Raw genomic sequence first — 25,987 nt, forward strand, 5'->3', positions numbered from 1 at the left:
TGGAATTACAGTTATTTGCTATTGCTAGAAATCGAAAGAGCATATGTTTATTTAAGACAGAAGTTACACAGAAACCCTTTTGTGATTGTCTGCATGATGTAATTTGATGTAAGAAGTTGCTGAGAATAAGTCTGACGTGCCACTACATACTCTGTGATCAAGGTCACAGCAGGAGTCCTCCCCATGTCGACTGATGGAAATGATTGAGCACTGCATTTTCGAGGATTTTTGAAGATGTTACTGTGCAGTGCCTGAGGCAAGTGATTTTAATTGGAGACGTTGCTCTTGTTGGCGGAGATTACTGGGGCTTTACACTTTGTAGAATCTAGAGCCTACATTGTCATGAACTGGAAAAGGTTCAAGGAAAGTCTACAAAACATGTGGTTGTATAATATCAATTAAAATCACTTTTACTGTCACACTGTTGGAAGCTGCAGTACACTGTGAAATATTACCCACAATTGTGACGCTTCAAGACAACAACAGGCCTTTGACCGGTGTCAACAAGTGTTTCAATGTCATGAATTTGTTTCTAAGAACTAGGGTGACCTCTAGTGACTTTGTTTGATTGGGAGAATTAAACTACACATAGAGTGACAATCATAGTGCCTAATACACATCCACATACACATTTTATAAGTAAAGAGATTCATAATGATATGAAGAGATCTCACTATAGAAGACCTTGTATTACACTGAAGCATATCCGTGTTTAGTTTACAGTTTTCAAACGTATGTGACAGATATGATGTTGCTTTATTTCGACACATAGTCTGCTGGAAAATACCAGATTATTCACACTCAATCTGTCAGTCACTGAATGTTTGCAGGGATAAAATGTAAAAAAACATCATGTACAGTCTTCTCCTTGTACTTTGTGCTGTCAGTAGATGGTGCTGGAGAGGTTGAACTGCAGACTGAAGTGAAAGACTCAAAGAGAAACCGATGAGGCTTTTATATTAATATGTTATATTTTGTGTGATTAAAGATGTTTTTCCAATGATGCTCATCCTTTTTTCAGTTTTTGATGTTATGAATGATTTAGTGATATAGTGTAAGTACATTGAAGTCAGTATTTCATGGTCGTCATAGCTCCAGTGACCATCTACAGTACCATTTCCTTGATGTATTTTGTAGCACTCACATGCACTTTAGCACCAAAAACGTAGATATGATGCATCTGGTGAAAAACATGGCATGTTGTCTAAAAACATGAAAGCAGAAAATTGCAAATGGCAACACTGGTTGTTCACTTTAGCCACTGAGGCAGTAATTACTCGGCTGTCCATCTTCTCTCCAAGCAAACAACAATGTACAAGGCATCATTTTCAGGCTGGAAATAAAAAATACACCAAACAAAAACAGACTTTATCATCCACTGGCCAGCAGTCTTTTTGCTTTTTTTGTCAGATTTTGAAGTTGACTCTTCTTTATCTCGTATTTTTCTTTAATCTCTATTACTTCTTTCTTCTTCTATTCATTGTCTTCTTCAGCAGCCTCTCTCCAGCTCCTTCATCTAGCCAATAGAACATCTGACAAGAGGCTAATAGCTTTATCATTGATTTATTCTTAACTGCCCAGTTCTCGCAATGGCCCCAAATCTACAGCCTCACATCTGCCCTATTATCTATCTGATGCTCCGCTTCCAGTCGACCAATTGAAGATGTTCAACTGCCCCATCTGTGTTGAAGATAGGGCTGATGGTGGATCAATTGATTTACTGTTATCTGTCAAGCACTCACCCTGAGCCCAGACCTCTAACCACACAATGTATTTGATGGCTAAAGAGACTGGGCTGCTTGGTGCTTTTAAACTCAATCACATCCAGCTGTGTGGAGAAGCAGGCGGACAGACGCCACACAGTTGATTGTCTTTCATTGATTTACGTTTACCTATTATTTACCTATTATCCCACCACACCTCCCGATTCACTCCACTGTGTCACACGTCTCTGATAACAAACACAGAGATGAACACAGAGGACAGGATGGAGGCAGAGGGTAAAACATGTCAGCGACGTTGTAAGAGATTCAAGTCAAGTTGATCCCTGAGGATGATAATGGCTTTTAAAGATGCAAAACAGAAATAGTGTCAAACCAAGAGTGTGTGTAGATGGAGCATTACAAATGTATTTATCATTTGAAAAAGATCGCATTAGTGGCATCATGTGGGGAATGAACATAACATACAGTATGTATGTTACATCAGATTTTATATTTATTTATCTGGACATACTTGATTATACAGTATTTGTAATTTACTGTTTCTGCATCTATCAGCGAAGAGTAAAAGTCAACTGAATATTTTATTACAGGCCTAAGGCACGTCAAGACAGGCAGTAAAAGATGTCTGATGAACGTGTAGAATAGCTTCCTCGATGTCAGACTACAGATAATTCAACATGACATGTTTTGTTTACATGATGGTCTAAGAGACAGAACTTCTAACTACTGGACTATCCAACCCATACAATAATTCAATTCAAAATTCAATTTGCTGGTAGGAACGCCTTCCCTCACATATGAATTAAAACACAATGATAATTCACACTAAAAACACTCGAGACTGCAGAGGGATAAAAATACCTCTTCACCTCTTGTGCATAAGGTCGCAGCTAATTCCTAGCATTTGTGCACAGATTCATTCATTCAAGTCTTTTTTTGTTTCTGGCAAATGCTGTTTCATAGAAAAGTATCTGAACTGTTGGGACCTTACTAGAATCCAGATGGTTGCATCATTAGAGATGAAAAAACAGAATTACCTTTGAGCTGGTTTGGGCAGGAATGACCCCGACCAGAGAGGAGACTAATGACCTAAGGGCTACTCTGACAGAATTACTGTTAGATGGCTGCAATGTGACGTGTCAGTGAAAGGACAGGAGTCTGTGTAGCACTTTAGGTTCTCAGATTTATAAGACAGAGGCGTCAGATGTAGACGACAGCTGCTGAAAGTTGATTTTTGTCAACAATCCTACAGTATGTGTGGTTTAGCATCTAACGCTATCTGTTCTGGGACATGAGAGCATCATCATGATGTAAGTGTGGGTTTTTCCACTGTATCGTTAAGGAGCATTTCAAACTTCCTATAACATATTACTTTTTGTATAAACTTTAATATGCATTTAAACTGACTACTACAAAAGAACTCAAGTGTTATAATGTAATGACTGTATTGTTATAGGTTATATATCAACGTTAATATCAGACAGGACAGTAGCCCCTAATCGTGAGACCATAACAGACGTCCAGTTTGAAGAACCTCAGCAATAACACATGAACACAGCAATAATTAAGCTTTAAATTACGACAATTACACTTGAAAGGATTCTGTCTGACTCATTTTCAAGACAAAGAGAGGGAGTGATGTTGGGAGACAGTAGAACTAGAGCTACTTCCTCTTACTAATTTTGGGCAGTCCTGCAGCAGTAGTGGTGGCTTTGTATATCTTATCATAACACAGACTGTCTCACTCTCTTTTTTTGCTTGTCTCAGCCCACACACATACCTGACTTGATATGGTAAAGCTTAGTTATACAGAGATTTTTCTGTCTGCTTAATGTAAACCTTTACACTCAATATATTACACTATTCTACGTGTAACCCCACAACTAGTGCGTCATTCATGTCCGAAACAAACTTTGCTACGTAACGCTTCTGTTCTGGTTCGCACTCAACAGTGAGTCGTGATAAATGAATGTCCACGTTTGATTATTCTTTGAAAGATTACCCAGTGTTTTCACAAAGCATGAATAATTCAAGATACATTAACAGATATAAAGATTATTGGTCTGCTTGACTGTGCTGATGACTAATCTGTGTTTGTGTCTGAGAGTTAATAAAATCAATCAAATGATTAGGCTGCATTTCTAGGCAGAAATCAAAAGTTAAATTAATGCTTCAAACAAACAAAACTAATATGTAAACTTAGCTTCACAGCATGCCTTCTTTAGGAATTTAAATTCCAGAGTCCTAAAATTTTAAGCACTCATATTTTGCCCTGGCGCTTTCGTCAGAGGAGATAACTGGTAATTCTCAGGAAGAAGAAGCTACAGTATGAGAAATGGATCGAACAGCTCATGTTACAGAGATAAATATATTACACAGTGTAAACTGAGTTTTACAAGGTCACTCCTGTAACAAAGGTTTAGCCATTCACAGTCATTAATCAGCATCATTTACTTTAGTCATTTCCTTTTCTGGTTACTCAAGTTTTACTGCAGTTAGCCACATGATGAGCCAGACGTCAGGCCCCACCAGCTAGAAGACAAAGAAAACAGTTGTGTAGTACTGTCTACTATTATTCAGTAATAAACTAACCACAAATAGTGATACTGAATATCTTATGACTGTTGAGTGGCCTTATACAATTCATACATTATGTCCTGCAATACTCTGATTATCAAGGCAGACAAATCATCCTACATTTTCTTTTCTTGGATACAACATTTCTACTAACTTGTTTGTACTCTGTCTTCACAAGTATCCTCTATAATAAGCAACGCAGTCTGGATGTGGAAAAATCCAGCAGGATTTGGCAGAGCTTAAAGGACAATTAACACCAGTGGAATCCCCTGTTTGACAAGGGAAGGATTGAATATGTATTTTATCCACTGGTGCTATACTTCTACATTGTCCTCATAATTTCAGTGGATGTTTTCTGAGATATGAGTGAGGTGGCTGTCTATTCGGATGAGTGCCTGTCCTCCCTACTCATGTATCTGCATTATTTCTCTTCCTATCTGTGTTTACATTGCCCTTCATAGATGTCACAGCTGGATTGCCTGCAGGCAACACAGAAATGTGAGCACAAAGTGAGCCCAAGACACCTCCATGTCTTGTTTAGATTAGCAGTGTGAGTCAAATTCGATTTTTGTATCCGAGTTGTCTCCTAATGTGTCCTGGCATGATTGGATAGGAAAAGTCACAGTCAAACGACAGGAGCAAAGACGACCTCAGCCTGAATTAAAGCGGCTCAGTTTCTCTTCTCTGTGTGTCTGGCTAAGAGGGTGTCTAAATGATGGTCTAATCCCGATCTAATTAGGCTTGATGCAATCTGATGCTTTGCGGTGTTGCACTGACTGGTTTGCAAATGATTTGTTATGTTTGTATTGTACAAAGAAACAAATAACTGAGCAGAAAAAACTGTTTGATGATGAGAGCTAAAACATGCTGGTGGTTATGGTTATAACATTTTAATTTCCTTCAGTACCCGTGTTAAGGATCTTTAGATTTGGACAAATGTCAGAGTCACGGTGTGATCAAGCTTTTGCAAATGCATCAAATTTAAACTCTGTATGAAGTTCATTAACTGGTCAGATCTCTGTTGGATTGTGGACAACACACAACACACACGACCAACAGCGCTGGCCAAACGAGATATGGACCACCAGCAGGACAATCAGGATTATTTAACCTCCTGTGCTTCCCTGGAACTGTACCATGGACATAAACACACACACACTGGCCACAAGGGTTATGACAGGCTACAAATACACACACTCTTACAGAGTAGTTACACACATACGGATAAATACACACAGATATTCATACAGAGACTCACACATACACTCAAGCAGACTGTTGCCAGGACTGCCCAGTCGTGATGCCATATGTCACGGCGTTGGCACCACCACAAGTTTGTAGCTGGTAGCTGCAAACCTGTTTGAAGCTAAAAGCGTTCTGAGGAAATACCCTCGTGTTGTTTCAACAACAGCTAAGCTACACACACACATACAGCCAAGTAGTGAGTACACTTACATACCTGTTTGTAGTTTATAATAGTGTTTTATACCATTGTTCAACACGGAAAGATGGGTGATGGTGGCATCGTTGCATAAGTAAGGCTGCATCTGAAATCACTGTTCATTTGCTCAGTAATACCTTTACTGTTTTTCTAATTCTGATTAACGTGGATGTGGAAACTGAGCTGCTGAAGAAACACCAAACTTGTAAATCATGTTAAAGAAATACTGTGAAGGATAGTGCTAAGTTCTCCAAGTTTACTGTACTTTATATCCAACTCTAAATATCTGCACATTTGAGTTTTCCTGCATAGCTGAGGGATTAAAGCATAATGTAGTATGATTATTCTTCTCTTTCCAAGACTTAGATAAGAAACTTGGTGGTTATACTGTAGAATATTTTAACACTAAATAGCAGGGACACTTCTCCACTCCGCACTTCTACAAACACCACTTCTCTGGAGCATAGGATCATGATCCAAAACCAGGTCTTGGGTCTCATTTACAGTTAATCAGTGGATCAGTGTGTGCTACCACCGAATGACGTGTGAGCAAGATAGTGAGGCCTTATTTATAGAACAAAACTACCAGAACTTATCAGTGTAGTGTTGAGTCATGTTGTGGTTGATATTTGTTCCTGTAATTAACGTATCGTTAACCACTTATTCCCATGGGTTCATGAGTAGTGCACAGAGGAACTGGCCAAACATTTGTTTTCAGTGACAACACAACTCTGCAGCATTGCAAAAACCTGACTGTGGATAGAAACAAGCCTCCTTGTGGAGATGGAGGAAGTACCTGCCAGGTTTCTAACAAACTTTTGTTGAAATATTATCTCCAGCCCTTAAATCTGGCGAAACATGCCCCAAAACAGGAGATTTGCAGCTTAAGTGGTGTGGTTAAACAGCCACTAGAGTGTCCATGAATCCACTTGTCCTTGAGGCTGAGTGTCACAGAGCTTTTGGACCGTAATACAGATAATATTTTTGTTAATTGTTAGAGATATAGTACACAAAGATGTTATTTCTATGGTTTCAGCACCACTGGAGGTGTCTCCAAAGAAAACAGAAAACTGCATCTGCCTTGTGAAGAAGTTTGTTTTAAATTAGTCTGAATATAAAACAGTCTGTGTTTCACTTTCTTTCCTTCCGTTCACCTTACTGCTGTTGATATAACTTCCCGAGAGCCGGGAGAACACTGGTTCTACCTACAGCAGCGTTAGTGCCAGGACTAGAATACATATATATATATTTACTCCCAAAATACTCCGATTTATTTCATTTATGTTGTCAGATGTGTAAATCTTGAACTAAGTAGCAAAACCTTTGTTAAATAAGAGGATTTATGAAGTGTGAGTGATGCCGTCAAACCTCATAAACATATCAATTGCAGGTAAAACTGTAAATAAATACATTTTACCAGAGGTCACATTAGTGTTTCCTTTGTGTTTCCTGGCTGCTTTGTGTGTATCTTTGCTCTAGTTTTCTCTTTCTTTCTAGTTATCTGACAGTTTATTGCCTCAGTGCAGGGAGGACACATGCATCGAGTGACTCTCAGATGCCTTCACCCAAGGACAGACAAACATTATGTAATGTCTCTGTGCAAACAGCAGTCCACTGTATAAGAGTGGTAACACTTGCTGCACGTACAGACGTGCACACACAAACAGGCACCCATACATTCTTGGAAATGGAGGAAAAGGAAAGCCGAATGTTCAAATGTTCATACCTTCCTATATTTAGTATCAATGAAACTCTAGTGCTGTGTTTGATGATACTGTGTCACATGAGCTCAAACTTTAAATTCCCTTTGGCCTGTCTGTTCCTATCAGCTCCTCTTTGTGCTTTTTGTGGTGTACACAGACCTGAGCATCTCTTTCCTCATGCTCTCAAAGCCCTTTAAATGTTATTTGGCAAACTCAAAGCAGGTTGTTTTATGCCTTTTATGTCTATCCACTTTATTATAAAGGTCTGATGAAGTGTTCCTGTGATGGTCAGAGTTAGCCCTGTTATACTAAATTCACAGACTGACCCCTGAGCTTCTGGGAACACTCAAAGCTTTTAAAATTGTGATCTTATGTGTATCTTGCCCTGATCTATGTCTCAACGCAAGATGTTATCGGTTGGATAAAAAAGGTGGATTTCAATCAAGTTGCAGACACATGAGAATGATAATTAAAGCACACAGGATGTACCTGACCACAGCAAACGATGTCTCTGTAAAGGAGAGATTTCACTCTTTGGTTTTCAATAAATCTGCAGAAATTTATAAAAACAGGTTTTGACTTCATCACTGTGGGTCATTGAGTGTCGATTGATGGGCAAAATGCACGTACTGTGCTCTCTCTGCAAAGGTGCTGTGTGCATGATCATGTTTGTGTGTGTGACAGTATATTACACAATACTCTCCAGGTTTTGTCTGAATTGTTTGGGCCTAAAATGTCTGATTTCACTGCATTTTCTTTTTTGCAATGAAACTGTGAAAGCAGGTGAAAACAGCTATGATTGGATAACTGTGAGTAAGAGTTGCAATGACTAGACTAATTTGCAAATTGTTGCATTAAGAAACAATCTCTAGAAAATAAGTTTCTATTTGCCTGTCAACAGGAGTGTGTATATACCCAGGGAACCAGAGTACCCAGGGAAAACCCGCACAGATGTGAGAAGAACATGCAGACTCCACACAGAAACCTGGATTCAAACCAGGTGCCTCCTACCTCTGAGACAGTAGGACTAACGGCTCCATTTCTGACATGTTTGCTAAGCACAAGACTTATTTTACACCAGAATAATACTCAACAAATATAAGGTGGTCTTCTCTCCAGAATTTTAGCCAACAGAGGTCAGTGTTAACAAAAAAGGCAAACTGTCAGAGAATCATTGCACTGCACGTTTTAATGCTGACAACAAATACAAATGGAAATTTAAAACAGTAACAGTAACCATGACATCAATATACACAGACAAAAGGACATACAGCATTAAGTCATGCATTTTAAGTACATTATAACATAACTTAACAGGAAACTGGTTCCATGGAAACAGGTCTCACACACACAGACACATGGACATACACACATACTTATAGTGTGTTTTCATGTGCAAAGCAGCGTGTGTGCTGAGGCAGTGTATCTGATTGTATTTCCTCTGCAGCAGCTGATACTGTAGCTACTGTGACCCCCTGCACCTGTCGTTGTGCGTCATACCTTACACACACACACACACACACACACACGCTCATCTTTCAATAGTTGTTAGGCCGCTCACTAACGTAATGCACTCTCCTTACGTTGGGCATCATAACCAAACGCCTAAATCTAATCACCCTAAAACAAGTCTTGAGCCTCAAAAAGCTTGTTTGAAGCATTTTCTTCACACTCATGGAAATGTCTTATTAGAAACTATGGCTGTGGTAGGAGTTCGATTTTTATTTTATGAATAAAGCTCCTCCATGAGGCTCCTTTTATGTCCCGCTAACTTTTTAAGCCAACTGGTTACTTGACTAATGACTATTTCCGCTAAGTGCCAGTGCTAAGATGGAGTTTTGCAGTAGAGTAGTTAACACCGTTTAAAGGAATGATGGGAATAGCGTTCAGTCAAACAAACTGTGTCTCTGCTCTTTTTCACAAGGAGGACTTTTGTAAGTGAAGACAGACTAAGTAAGTGGTATACTACATGTATTTAGCAGACTTGTCTTAACAGCTTAATGAATGTCTTTGTTTGACCAAATCAACCCACATTTCCCCAGGTTGTTTGTTAGAAAGCAGTCTTTGAATAGCAGTTCAACCTCAGTTGCCTGTTGCTGTGTTAAGCACTTCTCTGTGTTTCTTTCTTCTTCTGGGGGACTGTCTCTTGTGATCACACAGAGGAAGGTTTTCCTGCTCAAAGCGTGCTCTTCTACTGCTTGTGAGACAAAACGGTGATTAAAATTTCAGGCTCATTTTAGTTTCTATTTGTAAGATACTGTATGTTGTGATATATTTCTCCTAAAAGAAGAAATACTGTAGGTAAGACTGGAGTCATCTTTAAGACATGAAGACACCTCTAATGATTAATTTTTCTCCTTTTAGAAAAGAAAATGAGCAATACTTGAACTACTGTGGAGCAAAGTGGGAGTCTACTGTATATACACAGTATATTAAATTCTAATTTATTAGGTACACCTAGTCCTGACATCCATGTCAAAATATAATGTTCAGTGTTGTGTTGCAATTTTTCATTTCTTTTGGAAAAAAAATTGTAAATATTCTACACTCATATAGCACCTTTCTACCTTATCTGGGAAAAAAACAATGTTTACAATGTAGTTACAGCCATGCAAGCTGCAGGCCTGACCCACTAGTAGCAACCCCCAAACCCCCAAAGAGGCTTAAACCACCAAACCTCTGGCTCCTGATTCACAGGAGGTAGAACAGACACACAACAAAGGAGCCATTACATTTTCTCACATCTATTTCTCCAGTGATTTTTCTAGAGAAACATATCAGAAACACGTCATATAAAATAGGAACTAAAATGAGGCTGAAATGACAATCACCACTGTGTCTGAATAGACACACACACACACACACACACACACACACACACACACACACACACACACAGAGCTAAGAGAAAGCCTCAGTTTGGAAGTTCGGTCTTTTACTCACAAACACATACAATAGCCTATGAATAAATATTTACAGAGATGAGTTTACTCTGACGGAGGTAGAAAATAGATTTCTTCTGTTTAAAAGCTACACTACAACAAAGCTTAACCTGCCATAACCTTAAAACAAAAAAGCACAAGCCATTTTGTGAGTGTAGATTCGTGTTTCAATCCTGCTTAAAGATTGTAATCTGATGCCCACATATATAAACAGACACAACGCACATTAACACAAGTCTTAGTCGAAGTTTTCTGTTTAGAGAAACACGTAATGTGATTTAACACATGGGTCAGCGCAGTCAGTGCCTGTAAATCGGGCAGGAAACATTAAAAAAGCAACAATTCTGCAGAACTACAGTATGCCCTGCCGTCATGTTTCGTTCACATTGCAGTAAATTACAAATGTTCAATGACTTTTTTCAAGCTTTAAAATGCACAAATCGTCAACAACCATAATAATCACAGACGTGTAGGTCATAGTTATAGTACACAATCACCAAACTTTTGAACACAAATGCATGTAAAAGCAGGACTGGGGAGGTGATTTTCAATGTGTAATGTCTCCACTCGGAGTTTAATGTAATCTCACTCTTTTATTTAAAATACTGTCCTTTTCTTTTTTTAGCTCCGGTTTCTGAGAGTGTGATCTGAGTGCTATGAGTGTAAAAGGCAATGTTATAAAAACAGAGTGGTCTGCATGAAAATGATCTCCCCAGCTTTGTCTGACACATGACAACGTTCTTACTACAGAAGAGCTGATGCAGACAGGATAAAAGGAAAAGAGTAGGTGGATGGTGACGTCCGGACGGACATAGAACAGGAAAACAAATCCAGTGAACACACACACAGAGAAAGAACGGTTATGACAGTCACAAGTTCGGCTCTCAGATGTTTATCAGATACACAAACATACACCAGCACATTTTTTTAGATCAACTATGAGCTTTATGAGAAAGGAATGAAAAACAGACCGACTGTCTTTGATAATGTGAGGAGGTTATTGTACAGTAAGGATGCCTCAAATGAGACTTTCAGCCACAGAGGAAGCAAAATGTATCATCTAATCTCTAGCTTGTGGAGATTTTGTTAGGATTTGGGGTTTTCTGGCTGCTATCTTTCTGCTTGTGAGAACGTGTACAAAATAATAATAATTATAAGAGTTCAGTAATGTGGCCACAGTAATGTCAGGCCACAGTTAGCTGTCTTTATCACATGATTATATCTACTGTAAATCATTTTCCCCGTACAGGTTCTCAATGAATGATGAGATCCCACTTGAAAGATAAATATTTTTGGATTATTTCATGTGACAGATTTCTGTCAGTTTTACGTCTGACAGCCTAAAATAATAAAGTTCTCCTACTGTTTTTTAACAACACACTGCTACACCCTGCTCGGATGTCTCCTAGATCCTGTTGATGATGAATACATTCTACCACTGAAATAGTTGGTGCAACAATAACACACTTGTTAATTGTCCTGTTTGTCTCTTTTAAAAAACAAACACTTAGGAATGCATCAATATGCACATTATTTTATTACACTTTTTGGTTTTTTATCATCCATTCATTTAAACATGTATCCTTCTCCACTTTGTAGGAGCACATTTGCTTCTATTTGTCTAGTTTTAGAGCAGCACGTAATTCACAGAGAGTCCATGAAGCAGTAACATCACCTGTCTCGTCAGCAGCCAACTGGTTACTTGGAGAAAAGAACAGAGACGTCTCCCAGTAGTTGCTCTGTTGTAAGTACCAGTTTGGCAAAGCTCATAATGCTGTTTTGAGGCTTTACATTTTGTGGACTCTGCTTTTTTGAGTGATGCACAAGTACATCTGCTTTGCTGAGCTTTAATACAGTATGTTGCACTAAGTCAGGACCAAGTCTTTGAATATGACTGAACATGGTGTGGTGCCACTACAGTGTTATTATAAAAAGTGGTGCAGTGATCACCACAGTCAAAGCGGCAGCCTCAAAACAACCAAAATACTGAGTCATGCTCAAGCAAAAACAAACACTGTCTGCTTCATCAAATTGGTCTTATTTGGTAAATTCTAACATCCTATTTGGTCATGCAATAGAAGCCAGGTTTTCCTTACAGCCCCCATTGGCAGAACTGTTGGCCTGCCACTGTGTCAGTGAACCGGGAGCAACTTCTAAAAGCTGCTCACAGCAAGAAGTCGGAGGAGCCAGAGCTACTGAACTGTCCTGGAGGTCCAGACTGCCCTTCCATCCTGACCTCTGCTGAACGTCTAGCACACCATTCAGAGCTGAGTCCCCGTTCATCCTACCTGGGGGATTGGAGTAACAGTCTCTCTCCCTGCACCATCCCCTTTCTCTCCAACTTGCACAGCATTTTCTTTTGCCCCTCAAACAGAGTATTTCCTGGAAGGCGTGCCAGAAGTCGGGGCTGCGGCAGTAGATGAATGGATTGAAGGCTGAGTTGCAGTATCCCAGCCAGTTGAGGAGTGTGAAGAGCAGTTTAACGTCACCCAGCAAGGTCCTGAGGACGTTGAGGATGAAGAAGGGTAGCCAACAAAGTGTGAAGGTTCCCATGATAATTCCCAGAGTTTTTACCGCTTTGTGCTCCTTAAGACAGAACTTTAGACGCTTTGTCGCAGAGTGTTTCCCTCCCCCCTTGTCCGTCCTGGCTTTTTGCTGTGCTCCCTTTTCTTCTTGAGCTATTTCTAAAACTCCTGTTTTCTGCATGTTTAGTCTGTCCTCTCCTGCTTGTTGTTCCACCTCAGTTCTTGTCTTGAGTTTATTCATTGCATCGGGATCATCAGGATAAGCCAGCTCTCCAGTGTAATGCAGGTTATGAAAATACCTCTCCTGCCCTCTGATCTTCTCTAGCTGTTTCTGAGCCTCCTGGAAGACCCGCGTGTACAAGAAAATCATCACAACCAGTGGCAGGTAGAACGACACAATTGAGGAAGACACCGTGTACACTACATTGGTGTCGAACTCACAGCAGGTTTCATTAGCTAAGCATTCTTGGGCTTTCAAATCTTGTGCCACCCATAACTTCAGATGGATGGGCAGGAAGGAGATGAGCGAAGCCACTACCCAAACCCCAAGGACCACAACAAAAGCCCGAGCCCTGGTCAGCAGCAGGAGACAAGAGAGCAGGTGAAGAATACTGAAAACATGTGAGTGAAGAAACATTTTGCTGCGTGTCATTTTCAGTAGAAAGAAATTCGACAGAGGAAAATGAATTGACATAAATAAAATAATGACTAGTATTTTTAGAAGGTGCCTCGATACCTGCTGAAATTATGAAGAAGACTACTTATGGTAGCCCCTAGGTCACAAATATGCGAAACAGATTGCTACAGCTTTGTCATACCTGGTGAGAAGCACTGGGTATCGTAGTGGCAAGGTGATGGCCAGGTAGCGGTCCAGCGCGATCACACACAGCGTTTCAATGCTGGCTGTCACACACAGCACGTCTGTTGCTGTCCAGAACTCACACATAAAGTTTCCAAACTGCCAGCTCTCCAGCAGGATGTAACTGGAGCCAAAGGGCACGACAACCACTCCCATGATGAGGTCAGCAACAGCCAGTGAGGCGATGAAGAGGTTGGTGACTGTCTGGAGTCTCTGGAATCGCAAGATGGCCGTAATCACTAGCACGTTACCTGGACAGAAGAAAAGACATTAAGGGAAATTAAACTGAAATGAAAATTAATTTCTGTATAAATCCGTAGTGAAAATACACCTTAGTTCTGGTTAGTCAGATATAAAAATGTTCAGTAACTTACCAAAAACGATGACCAGAACCAGGACGGCCATTGCAAAACCCATCAGCATGTGCTCTGGTTGACTATGATCCAGTGGTTTTGGTGACAATTGAGGGGCCACCGAGGCATTGATGTGCTGTGACTGGTTAACCAGTGTTGGGACCGTACCCACAAATGCCATGATCTACATTTGTAACACACAGAACAACAAAAGCAATTAAGTAAAATTCAGTTGAACGTACTGTAAGAGCAGTTTAAAGGTAGCAGGTGTTCTTGTTTGTGATGTATTTAGCAGATTGCACTGCTTATTTTAAGGCTTTCTCTACTGCCTCAGTTCATTCAGGTGTGATCAGACAGAACCCATTGTTGGTGGGAGGTGTTAACTGATGTTTAAGAGTCATTGCGCCCATCTGCTTGGAGTTAGTTGCTTTGCAGCAACGGACATTCATTGCACTTCAGGTTGTAAGTTGTTTTACCATTGGAGTGAGTGAAAGTACAACTAGAACTAAAATCACACTTTGTGAGAATACACTTATCATCAGAAGATAGGGGTTTCAGCACTGATGATCCACACCACTTAATATGTCATGTGGGTCTAAATAAAGTTATTCTGTTTCAATATCAAGAGATAAGACGTTCCTCAATTAACATACTTGGAATCTTTAGAGCTTTATCAGATGAACAAAGCCTTTGAGAGGGTTAAACTGCAGTGGACTGAGAGTTGCCCTGCCCATTGCTTTCATATGCACGTATATAAAAAAAACGTGTTCTTTCACAGAGGAAGTTATGTGACCTTTGGTGTTATCATGGGTTTGTCCTGTCTTTTTCGGTCATACAGGCGTGAAGACAGCCCAATAGAGGGTTGTGACTTGTGAAATGCTATGTAAGCGTAAACATGGGCAAAAGAGCAGCAGCATCACTAAAGAAACTTTGACACCAATGTTATTGCTCTGTCTCGCTATGAATGCACACTGCATGCCCTAGATCACAGGTTAACCACCCTATAATAATGAACTACTTTTATAGTCATGCTATTAATTTAGCAAAAAAGACATTAGCTTTAATTTATAGAGGTTAGGATGGTGTCCAGCAGACATCTGGGGATTCCTGTTTAGTATTCTGACTCTCCATCCTATGAGACTGGATGGTTCCAGGTCATAAACCGTGCTACAGTATCACAATCTGATTGTTTTATAGATGTTATTTCCATCAACTATGTTTAGTGTTGTTCTTGAAGTTAAAAGGAAACAGCATGTATGTTTGTTTCATTGCACCTCCACAGATGATTTGGTTAACTGCATCTTCTCTTTGTGTGTGTACATTTGGATTTCTATGTGTGCTTGCACACGTATTAATGCCAGCTGTAAAGAGGTACATTCATTCAATGATATTTACCAAGTTCTTCTGTGGTCAATGAGCAAATTGTTGAATTTGGGAAGCACTTCAAAATGCCAGGGTGTACGATGACGAGCTTGTTTTTACTTGTCAATCAGCTCACAAGTGGTGTAAATCACTGTCCTTATTAAACACAGCCTCACAGTCATTTCGTTGCTGTTACACAGCAAAACATATTAATTTTGAGGGTTAGTACACTGCAGGTCATTGTACCGTGTCTGCAGTTCGCAAAAGCAAATTTGTCATTATTCCCAGAATGAAGCCAATTCTACACATTCACATTTAGAGAATGAGAGGGGTGGGTTAAATTATGGATTTCCTAAATCCTAACTAAGCACTTGGTTAAAAATCAATGTTTCACAACTAATGAAGATTGGTTTAACTGTAATAGATGATGCGTAGCAGTCACACACAATCAAACACCAGGCTACATATACTGCAGACAAGGCAATAATTTAATCTTTAGAAATGGTCACTGCACTTGTTGCTTCCTTAAAAAAGCCAAAACATGCACACCGATGGACCTTAATGGTGACTTGTAACTGTTCACCAGTCACTGCCCCCACTGATCAGATCAATAACGCAGACGGCTATGTTCACTAATACATGGTCAATATTGTGCAAGAGGCTGGGCTGTTCTCCCTGCCCTGTGCCTGAGCTGTTTAAACAGTTAGACACAAACAAAGACACCTGACCATCTCAGCTTGACCAATAATCAAACGCCAAAGATTTACTGAGACATAAAAACTCAGATATTTAAACCAACAAATAAAGAACACAGTAGTGCACAAACATAAACACACAAGCACAAGTGCACGTGCAAACAAAACTACACATGCTTACAGCACACCCTGCTTACACAGGTATTAGTAAAATAAACTGATGACAGCCAACAATACAGAAGTAAGAAACACCCTAATGACATGTCACATTTTGTCTGATATAATAAACCACACTTTAAATTGTGTAAAATTTGAATACATGAGAAAATAAATAGTCACATTTTCAAGGGTGTATCTGACTTATTTATGTGAATTTATCCATGGACAGAAACCTTTTTCATGTGGCGTGTGAAATGAAAGTGCAGACAAGTGTCACTGAGCTGATCCCTCACTGTTTAATTTAGCCTTAAATTCTGCAAATGCTTTGATACTGAGTGTGTGAGCCACTAGACACTTGTAGGAAATTGCTCTTAAAATAGCCACAATCATCACGTTGTGTGTTTGTTTTTATATATATATGTTTTCCCTCGTGAGAACACTGTGTATGCATGAAGCATATGTCTATGTGCACCAGACTTACAGTTAGTTTTCCTACCTCCAGACTCCGTTCTGTGCTTTATAATCCAGCAATTTGACAATCCAGAAGCTTTTAAATCCACAACATAAAGTATCATTATAATGTGCGTGTCAGCAGTCTCTCTTTTAGTCTTTCAGTCTCGCTTCCTCTTTTGCAGAGTTATGCAGGTCTAGTTTTGTGTGTCACACGCTCACACACTCCGTGTCTCACTCTCTCTTTGCCGTACATGCTCATGTATAAACACACTTCTCCAGCCCTCAACTACACTTGCCCTTTTGAAGCAGCTGAGCCCATCACCCTTTTTATAAGCTAGCCCTGATGACATCACAGCAAGATGGTGGCCAATCAGAATACGAGGAATGGCTTTTAGTGTATATCGTATGTCTGCTGTGTAACGACAGCACCCTGTGCCTTCTGGGACACCTTATTTTTTAACCTGTATTTATTTAAGAAATATTTTCTGAGTCATTTTTCAGGACAGTCCAACTTCACAGACACATTTTGGAGATGCCAAATAAAAACCAGACTTTTTGGCTGCTGGTTACCTGCTGCAGTTCCAAGCACAACAAAACAAGTCTTCAACCTGAATGCTTCACTATGCTGCATCCCCATATTTTTCTACTACACTAATGTACCCTACCCTGTTTGTTTCACTATATTTATTTATTATTAGACCCTACACCCAACCACTTCCCTGTACTGCCTGGACTGTTAACCACCACGTCACACGAGGACACTTATCTCGGTCAAGCCTCGGGAACTAAAGTGGTGGACTGACCTTCACACTGAAGCTTAATGGACATTCACTGCATTTATTATAAGTCATTGTGCACACATGTGTCTACCATTCAGTACTTGTTCAGAGCATGTTATATATTCTCAACTTAAGCTGAGTACTCTTCATCTTTCATCTGTCTTCCACCACAGTGTTCTGTCAGCTGTGTGCTGATGACACCCTGCATCTACTTAACAAAAGCCCTCAACGTACATGCACCATGTGTGGTACAGTTAAAACACAGTGAGCCCGCATGAGAGCAGCGTGCCAGCAGTTCTGCAGCAACTGAACAACTTCCACCACAAAGCATATATTCATGCAACCTTATCAATATCCTTTCATATAATAGTGTGATCTTTGTTTTTACAACAGATTAGCTTCACAGAAATAAAATCAAGTCAACCAAGTCAGAGCCCAGACCTAATCCTGACCAGATACTAATTCCAAGGGTTCACATATTTTTTCCAGTAGCATCATGAGGTTTTTATTGTTGTTCTCAATAAAGATGTGAATAATTAGATTTGTTTTTGTGTTATCATTTGAGGCACATTATATTTGTTGATACTCTTGACTAAGATGAGGATCAGATCACGTTTTATGACAAATTAATGCAGAAAACCATGAGAGTCCAAAAGGTTCACATACTTTTTCTTGCTACTCTATACGTCAACAAAGAATGAACTCTATATGTTCTGTTGTGTAATCAAGACAGTAGGTTTAGTTTGTTTGTTTATTGTTCCTGTCAACTGAGTCAGTCACAATTTGTTCTTTCTTTGCCCGTGGAAACAGGAAACGATATAACCGCAGTGAAAGACTCACACCGAGTCTCTTTCCTCTTTCTTTGAATTTGATAATTTATGTTTTCTGCTTGATTTTATATTGTATATTGGGGCCTATTTGTCATATATGTGTCCAAAAGGACTAATTAGACATATGTGGATAATTTAAACACGAGTCAATAACGTTTCGACCACCCAGCTCATCTGCAGTCATTATTCTAGATGGCTTCTGTCACTCTGCTTATGCAAATGCAAACTGCCATCATCTAGTGGAGCCTGCAAAGTGACCACGGTGTGAGGTTTTCTGCCTACAGCGGAAACAGAACAAAAACCATATGGTGTTACTAACTAGATGATACAAATCTTCTCTCGCTTCGCATGTTTTGTTCTCTCTCCCTCGGGTTGTCTTGTTCACACTATGACGTTTTTATGTGTGGGAAAAAAGAGACACAAAGCGAAGATATCCTCCTGCCTGTCAAGCCCCAGCACATTCCTCTCCACACCTCTTCCTCTCCCTGTCCTAACCCTTCCTCTCTCTCTCCCCACATGCTCAGCTCCATACGTCATCGTTTTCGACCGTCACCTGTCATCACAACTGTTTCATCCTCGATGCATTCAAGATGCATTAGAAGAGGAAAACACTGCGTGCACCAGCGGGTCAGAAGGTCTATTTTACCAGTACAGGTTTATATAGTTAAGTCTGGTATAGAGTGGTAAAGGAGTAAGAGTTGTCATTATATGGAAGTTATTTCTGGGTGAAAAGCTAAATGCTAAATTGCAAAATGCTAATTTATGTGTTTTACTTTATGTTGTATTACTATAACACTGATAGTTTGCCCCATGACAACTTACTAAGCTGATGACAAACGGTTAATAGTTATTGGAAGTGTGTGTAATTTGAATGTTAAGTTTAATAACACTGTGATCACTTCTATTTCAAAGTTACATTTACTTCATCATTTTAAAACATAGCGCTGCCCCTGTTACATATTGTTCAACATAATGAAGAAATGCTTTAATGACTGTATACGACAGGTCCCAAATTATTAAAATGAACTGACAACTTCATTAATTTGTCGTCCCTACAGTATCAGTTATTACAGTAAAGCATCTTCTCACAGCAGATAAAGTGTGATTAAACTTTTTAATGATTATGTTTTGCAGCGCACAGCATTTGGTTAGGAAAGGATTGTGGTTCAATATTAAAGTTTAATCAAATGATGAATTATTTTCCTGTCAAAACATTACTTAGTTTATAAATATGACTTATTTCCTGGAGATTGCTTTTAAAAATCATCTACATTTATTTTTACATTGCACTTAAACACGACCTGTGCCCATTAAATACGACGTTGTGAGCTGCACTTTATCGCGTGACACATGCCAAGTTACAATATGTTTCCCAGTGACACCATGAAAATCACTTTAACATGACAGTGAAGAAAAATAAAGAGCACGTAATGGGAGTTTGGAAGACTGATGTATATAACACATACAGTTAACTTGCCAAGAGCAACAGCGTGACAACGTGTATTTATCAGTAGCAATATTACAGCATTGTTTGTTTAACAACTCTGATGAAATGTTTTCATCACTATAACGTGGTACAGAGCAGAACAAACAACAACTGCTTTATCTCACACATCTTTCATCACTTCTGCTGAAAATATTTCAAGTAAACTGAGCAAAGAAATGCGTCTACACCAAAATAATACAGCAGTAATGCATGTCATAAAAACACATTCCTAACCATAGCTGGAGGTTTGGTGCGGTGTGTTTGTTCTTCTAAGTGAGGCCCTCTGTGTTTAGTGTATCCTGCACATAATGTCTATCTGGACCACTGAGACCACCCTGTGCTGTTTCCTGATGCTGTATCCTACAACAACTTGTCTGGCTTTTTTACAACTTATCTTTCCGGTACTAAGACCTGACAATGGCAACGATGACGACAGAGGTCTGATGAAAGAAGGATTAGGAAAACAACCAAAATGAGAAAATGCCACAGAAATTATTTGATTTAAGATAAGTTAGTCCATAGATTACGGATCACATATTCGTACAGAATTTAATTCCTACAGCAGTTGTTAATACACAGTTAATTGGGCGTGCATTTCCACGGAAGCCTGGCATCTGTGTTAAACAATGTTTTGACCTGCTGCTGGGCCCCACTGTTGGTTTCACTGTCATAAATCTGCTGGGTTCCACGACAGCTGACACCGTTCTCCAGCCCTGACCCAGTGCACCTTTAACCTTAACATACCGGAAGTAGAGGCATGTTGGGCGGCCACTGGGTTACTGTACTGTAATGATGATGTGTTTTTCACACCTTAGATTCATATTTCCTCTTCTTTCTGTCCAGCTATGTGCAAAAAAGAGGGAGAACTGGATTCAGTCCTCTGTTCAGAGATTATCACGGACCATGTGTCCTTCCTGCTTCACCAAGTGATGCATATAAACACTTATTCATGTCCCACAACTAACACCTGTGCACATATATAATATAGCATCAGATTATGAGTGTGTGCCATTCTCTCCCTGTTCAGGAGGAAACAGAATAAAACATTTCACTGTACAAAGCTCTGTACGGATAGATGCCCCTTTTTAAAACATTTGACCCCTGTCACTGAGAAACTCTCTGCACTTCCCTGATTCAGTCGGGAGAGATGTGAGCCCACGAGTGTGGTTGGAATTCCTCCTTGTAGAGTACAGGCTTGTTTATCTGTAATATGATGCTCTGCATGCTGTTGAAGATAAGACAAACAGTTTCTGTCCCACCCACAACAGTGCATTAAGAGTGTTTTTAGCTACTTATCTAAGCAAAGGGTAAATACGAAATAATTTGAACAAGCATTGTATCGACATTGTTTCGGCTTAAGCTTAAGTGCTGCTGCTGGCTGTGTAAGCCTGCAGTTTTATGAGCACGCCAAAGCCGGCTCAGGAATCTGGCTAATTCTTATCTAGCTATACTAGTATTTACTAGCTGTTTCGTGACAGTAGTGCACCACTAAGTGATCTAAACGTTTTTTAATCATGTCCTGGAAGGAAGCAAGAGGAGATATCACTGACTGGCTTTTCCTATTATTATAAATACTTTTGACAAGCAACTTCAGGTGTAACATTATTTATGTAAACAACACATAAAGCTTTCGTAACCAGCATCCTGTGGTTATGTGACTTTAACCAACTAACTCCATGTGACTGTGTATTTTGTGGCTTTTCTGAAACACAACCACAGGCTGTTCTGGCAGGTGCAGTACGGCGGTAAAAAACTGCATCTGTAGTTTGTTAAATCATAAGTGACTGGATTAACTAATCAGTTTCTTTTTAGAGTAATATTTCAGAACTGTTTCTGTTTCTCCTTTGTAACTATTTAATTACCTTTATAGAGTAAGCAGCACAGATGTATTAATTTGGGCCCTGTAATAAGCATCAGTAGTTGCAGATTTACACCACATGTTGGATGAGTAATGATAAATTAATACTATAATATACTGTGTAATTGTACGTCAGTCGCAGGGGACATTTGTTGGCATAATGAGCATTTTTAATACACAAATACATGGACAAGTTATTATGACTTTTACTTACGTGAGAATTTAGATCCTTCCTCCCTCATGTTGTTAATTAAATCAGTCTGTTCACTTCCTGTTCCACCTTTATGTGTTTTTTACATTTGATACACAAAACAAACTTTATCGTCATCACATTTTTTCATCCGTAAGAGAAGTTGTCACATCATGCGTATAGTATAACATATGTGCTACCTGTGCATGAGTTCACTTACGTGTGTGTGTGTGTGTTGACAGGTGGGGGCAGGGGAAATGAAAGCTCTACTTCTTACACATCAGGAATGAGGCAGAGGAGCAGAAAGATAAACACTCTTTCTGCCAGTCAGCACCCATCCTTCCATGCTCTCTGTTTTTTTTCTGTCTCTCATCATCACCGCTGTCACTCTTCCTGTTCCACTCTTTCCATCACTCACTCGCTCTCATTTTCTCTCTGCTGCTTTTTCTGCCTCATCACTCTTTCCTCTTTCATCTCCCCTCTCTTCTCCTTCGTGACTTCCCTCTCGCCCCCCCAGTCATCACGCTCTCTGTTTCCTTTTCTTTTGTTGTCCCACCTTTGTGTAACTTTTGTACGCTGCTGCTCATTTTTCATTTCTCCTTATTTTCCTTCCTCACCGTGCACCTTTATCCGTGTCCTTTTATTCCCCACTTGTGTAATTTGTCATCCTATTCGAAGTACAATTTAGCAAAACAGTCCTCAGCAGTTTTTACCTCTTGTGGATCAGCAGATACATCAAATGTTCCTGATTTACACCATTAAACATTTCAACATCTCTACAAGTGTCTGTTTTACCTCAAGATTAATTCATTTATGATCTAGTGTTTTGTTTCACAGATGGCTGCTGTTATGTAAATTTAAAAAAACAAGCATCCTTAACTTATAGCTGATGTAGCCATATTTATGAAAAGGAGGATTTCAGGTTACAAAACATAATATATTCATTCACTGCACATCATACACTCATCGCTCATCACATTCAATTGCTGTGGATGAAAGCTTTTAGTCGCTTCAAACATTATGTAAATTTATTTTAAAGGAGTCCTCGAGTTGTTAAGTGTAGCACTTTTATAATATTGTTGAACTCGGATAAGAGTAAAGAAGCAGAAGCCAAGATAACCCAAAGGTTCCCCAGAGTTCATCTGTAATTCAAAAATTTACTTTAGAGTGACACATACAGTGTCTTATCTGATTCGATGGCTTTTGTGGGCATGGTTAAAATAACAAACCTGTGGTTAAAGTAAAAGTTTGTTTGCTTAAAAAAGGGTTTGGGATAGTCCGCTTCCCCCTTAAATAACTTTTTCACTCCACAACACTGTGACTTAACTTCCCGCTTTGTTCCTGCTATAATTACCATCATTAGACAGTAATGTTATTTGAAAATAGACACATTGTTGTTTGGCATTTGCTGAAATGACTGATAATGTTGTTTATCTTGCTCAGACAACCTCGACTGCTTTCACAGGTGATGTCCTCAGCAAGTGAAAATTTATCATAATGTGTAAAGTCAGTCTGTGAAAATCAGGTCTTTTTCTTTGATAAATGATTCTAATTACAACAATGAAGCAGAATTTGTTTTATTGTTTTAAAGGATGTGACATTTACTGAACCTAAATGCTCCTCATAAACACATTTTTAATTGCCATTTGAACCAAGTCAATTTCTGGGTTTGCCTGTTGTTTGTCTTGTTCTCCATGATGGACACCAGAGACAGAAAGAGAGCGAGTGATGTCATTTACAGGACTTTTCAGTCTCCGAGAATTCCTGTCTGTCCAAACACAGCTGTTCCATCTGGTTTGGAAAATGACCAAAGCTGAGAAAACCTGGCTCCACACCCAGGTTTTAATAATGTGAGTGGGGCGAGCCAGGAGACTTGTCTAATCTACTACAACAGCAAACTTCTGTGCCAGTGATGATGTGTTTCAACAGGGTATATGAGATGGGAGAAACAGAGCTCTCAGTTGTTCTGAGTTGAATTATTTGTCTCGTTTGCAGATACATGTTCTTTATATTATTACCAGAGTCAAAAACGAGGACGGGGAGTGATAAGTGACAACATCAGTACAGTGGAGGAGGCTCTTGGCTGACAGAAATGAAAATCACTAAAAAAAAACATGCACTGAGAGATCAAGGTGTTTTTTTATCATGTTGTTTTGTGAGAGAGTGAAAACTAACATTACGAGAAAATATGTTACATAAAATCTCTATTTGAAGATCTGTGGTTTATCTTTTATTCAACGAAATAAGTTCTGATTTGTCTGCCGTGCTTTAACATCCTTCAGCTATGACTTTAAAATGTTTGGTTTGGGGTGTGACTTTCAACTTCGGTTGATCTGACTGTAAATCTACTTTACTTATGAACCCACTTGTTACCCTTTGATCACACGTGGAGGTAGGTCAGTGGTTACACTAACACACACACACACACACACACACACACACACACACACACACACACACTGGTGAACTCACCTCACCTTGATTCATTTCCTGAGTGACCCACCTACAGACACAGTACGTGTACCAGGGCCTTACGTTGGGGCTGTTTTTTTTTTTCTTTTGTCTTCATATGGGAGGAGACACCCCACAACGTGACCGTATGTACAGACTTGTGTCTCCACAGCGGCATTGTGTTGACTTATTGTGAAGAGAAACATGTTCAGCAGGTGAAATGTACGGAAAAATGTTTGTACTTCATGCTGCACAACATAAAGCGCACAATCCATTATTTTCTGTGCTTCAGTAAATGTCTCCAGGATTCATGTGCAAAACATTTTATTAGGAAAATTCAGAACATGGTGACTTTCATATAGTTTTATCCTGAAACATGAGCACAGTCTATAATAATGCTGGTAGTTCAAAAGGAGGCACTATCATACACAAAACAGCAAAATAAAAATGATATGAATCAGTCTTCTGGACATTTTCACCATCTGCAGAATTCAATGTAGCAGGTTCATCCATTAACATTAATTATCATCCAACTTTGCAGTTTGTTTCACCTATATGAAAGTGTTTTAAACTCCATTTCCCAGCCTCTAATTGTACTGTTCAGATCCACTCTCACCAACCTCCTTTCTTACCCCTAAACACCCACTGTACACCAATGTTAACAACCAGCTGGTGAACCTAGTAATACATTAAGCTGATAAAGAACCAGATGTTTCTATCTGGAGTTAGCGGAGGGTAAAACGCACAGCACAGGCTTCGACCTGGATTGATCAGGTGACCAGAATCACAATCCAAATCAATGCAAATGCAAATGTTTGTCTGCTGGATGTTTGGTAATAAATTCACCACATTATTAGACATGAAAATTAGTTACTGCATGTTTTAACTTCTCTACTTTATTACTGCATGTGTTATTAATTATATTGTTTTAATGCCTCCACAGTTAAATCCCCAGTCAAGGTGCATGACAGACTCTGTCACTCTGAAGTATTTTTAAGTTGGTGTTATGCCACATTTCCTTTACAGTCTGCAGTTCCTCTCTAAAAGGAAATGGCTACTCGTTCCCCTCTCAGGCAGCACACCATGCATGTTTGCTTTATTTTTTGCCATTTTTTTGTCTGCCTCTTCCAACCCCTACCCAAACCCAACCCCCACCCGTCTAGTCACGATAAGCTCTTTTACTGTAAGTACAAAACCAAAACACCAACACACATCAAAGGAGGAGGTGTAATAATCGGTTGCTGACGGCTTCTTTTCTTTATTCTTCAAACGCTATTTTTTATTTACATGGATCCACAAATGCAGGATTGATTTCAGTATATTCAGCACTATCTTACTATGTCAACTACTCCATCAGCTGCCACTGGTCTGAGCTGCAACCATGTCACCTTTCACTGACTTCACACATCCTCTGCACTTATTCTTATAGAATATGATATGGTAAAAATATACAAAGGCGCTAACTGCAGTTTTATACATACAGCACAACTGCAAAGTTTAGTAAAACAAACGGCGCAGTTTCCAGACAGTGTTCTCATAAAGGAACTCTCCATTGTGTCCTAAATGTTCTTAAATTGGCAGACTGACCTGACAATGGGTC

The 25,987-nt window shown here is 39.4% G+C and overlaps 1 protein-coding gene across 2 annotated transcripts; it reads right to left on the bottom strand.

Annotated features, from left to right (window-relative positions):
• Positions 1-8,615: 8,615 nt before the first annotated feature.
• Positions 8,616-17,079, bottom strand: LOC113169892 (beta-2 adrenergic receptor-like). 2 transcript variants are annotated; one of them, XM_026371665.2, is made up of 4 exons: positions 16,837-17,079; positions 14,146-14,308; positions 13,731-14,022; positions 8,616-13,484 (listed from the first exon to the last, which is right to left on the bottom strand). In XM_026371665.2, the coding sequence occupies exons 2-4, from the start codon at positions 14,303-14,305 to the stop codon at positions 12,455-12,457; spliced, it is 1,482 nt and encodes a 493-aa protein (XP_026227450.1). In that variant the 5' UTR covers positions 14,306-14,308; positions 16,837-17,079; the 3' UTR covers positions 8,616-12,454. The 2 variants fall into 2 exon arrangements, with proteins under 2 accessions (XP_026227450.1, XP_026227451.1); XM_026371666.2 differs by having other exon boundaries at positions 16,822-17,079.
• Between the last annotated feature and the right edge of the window lie 8,908 nt (positions 17,080-25,987).

Source organism: Anabas testudineus, chromosome 14 (assembly GCF_900324465.2).
Source record: "Anabas testudineus chromosome 14, fAnaTes1.2, whole genome shotgun sequence".
NCBI lineage: Eukaryota > Metazoa > Chordata > Actinopteri > Anabantiformes > Anabantidae > Anabas > Anabas testudineus.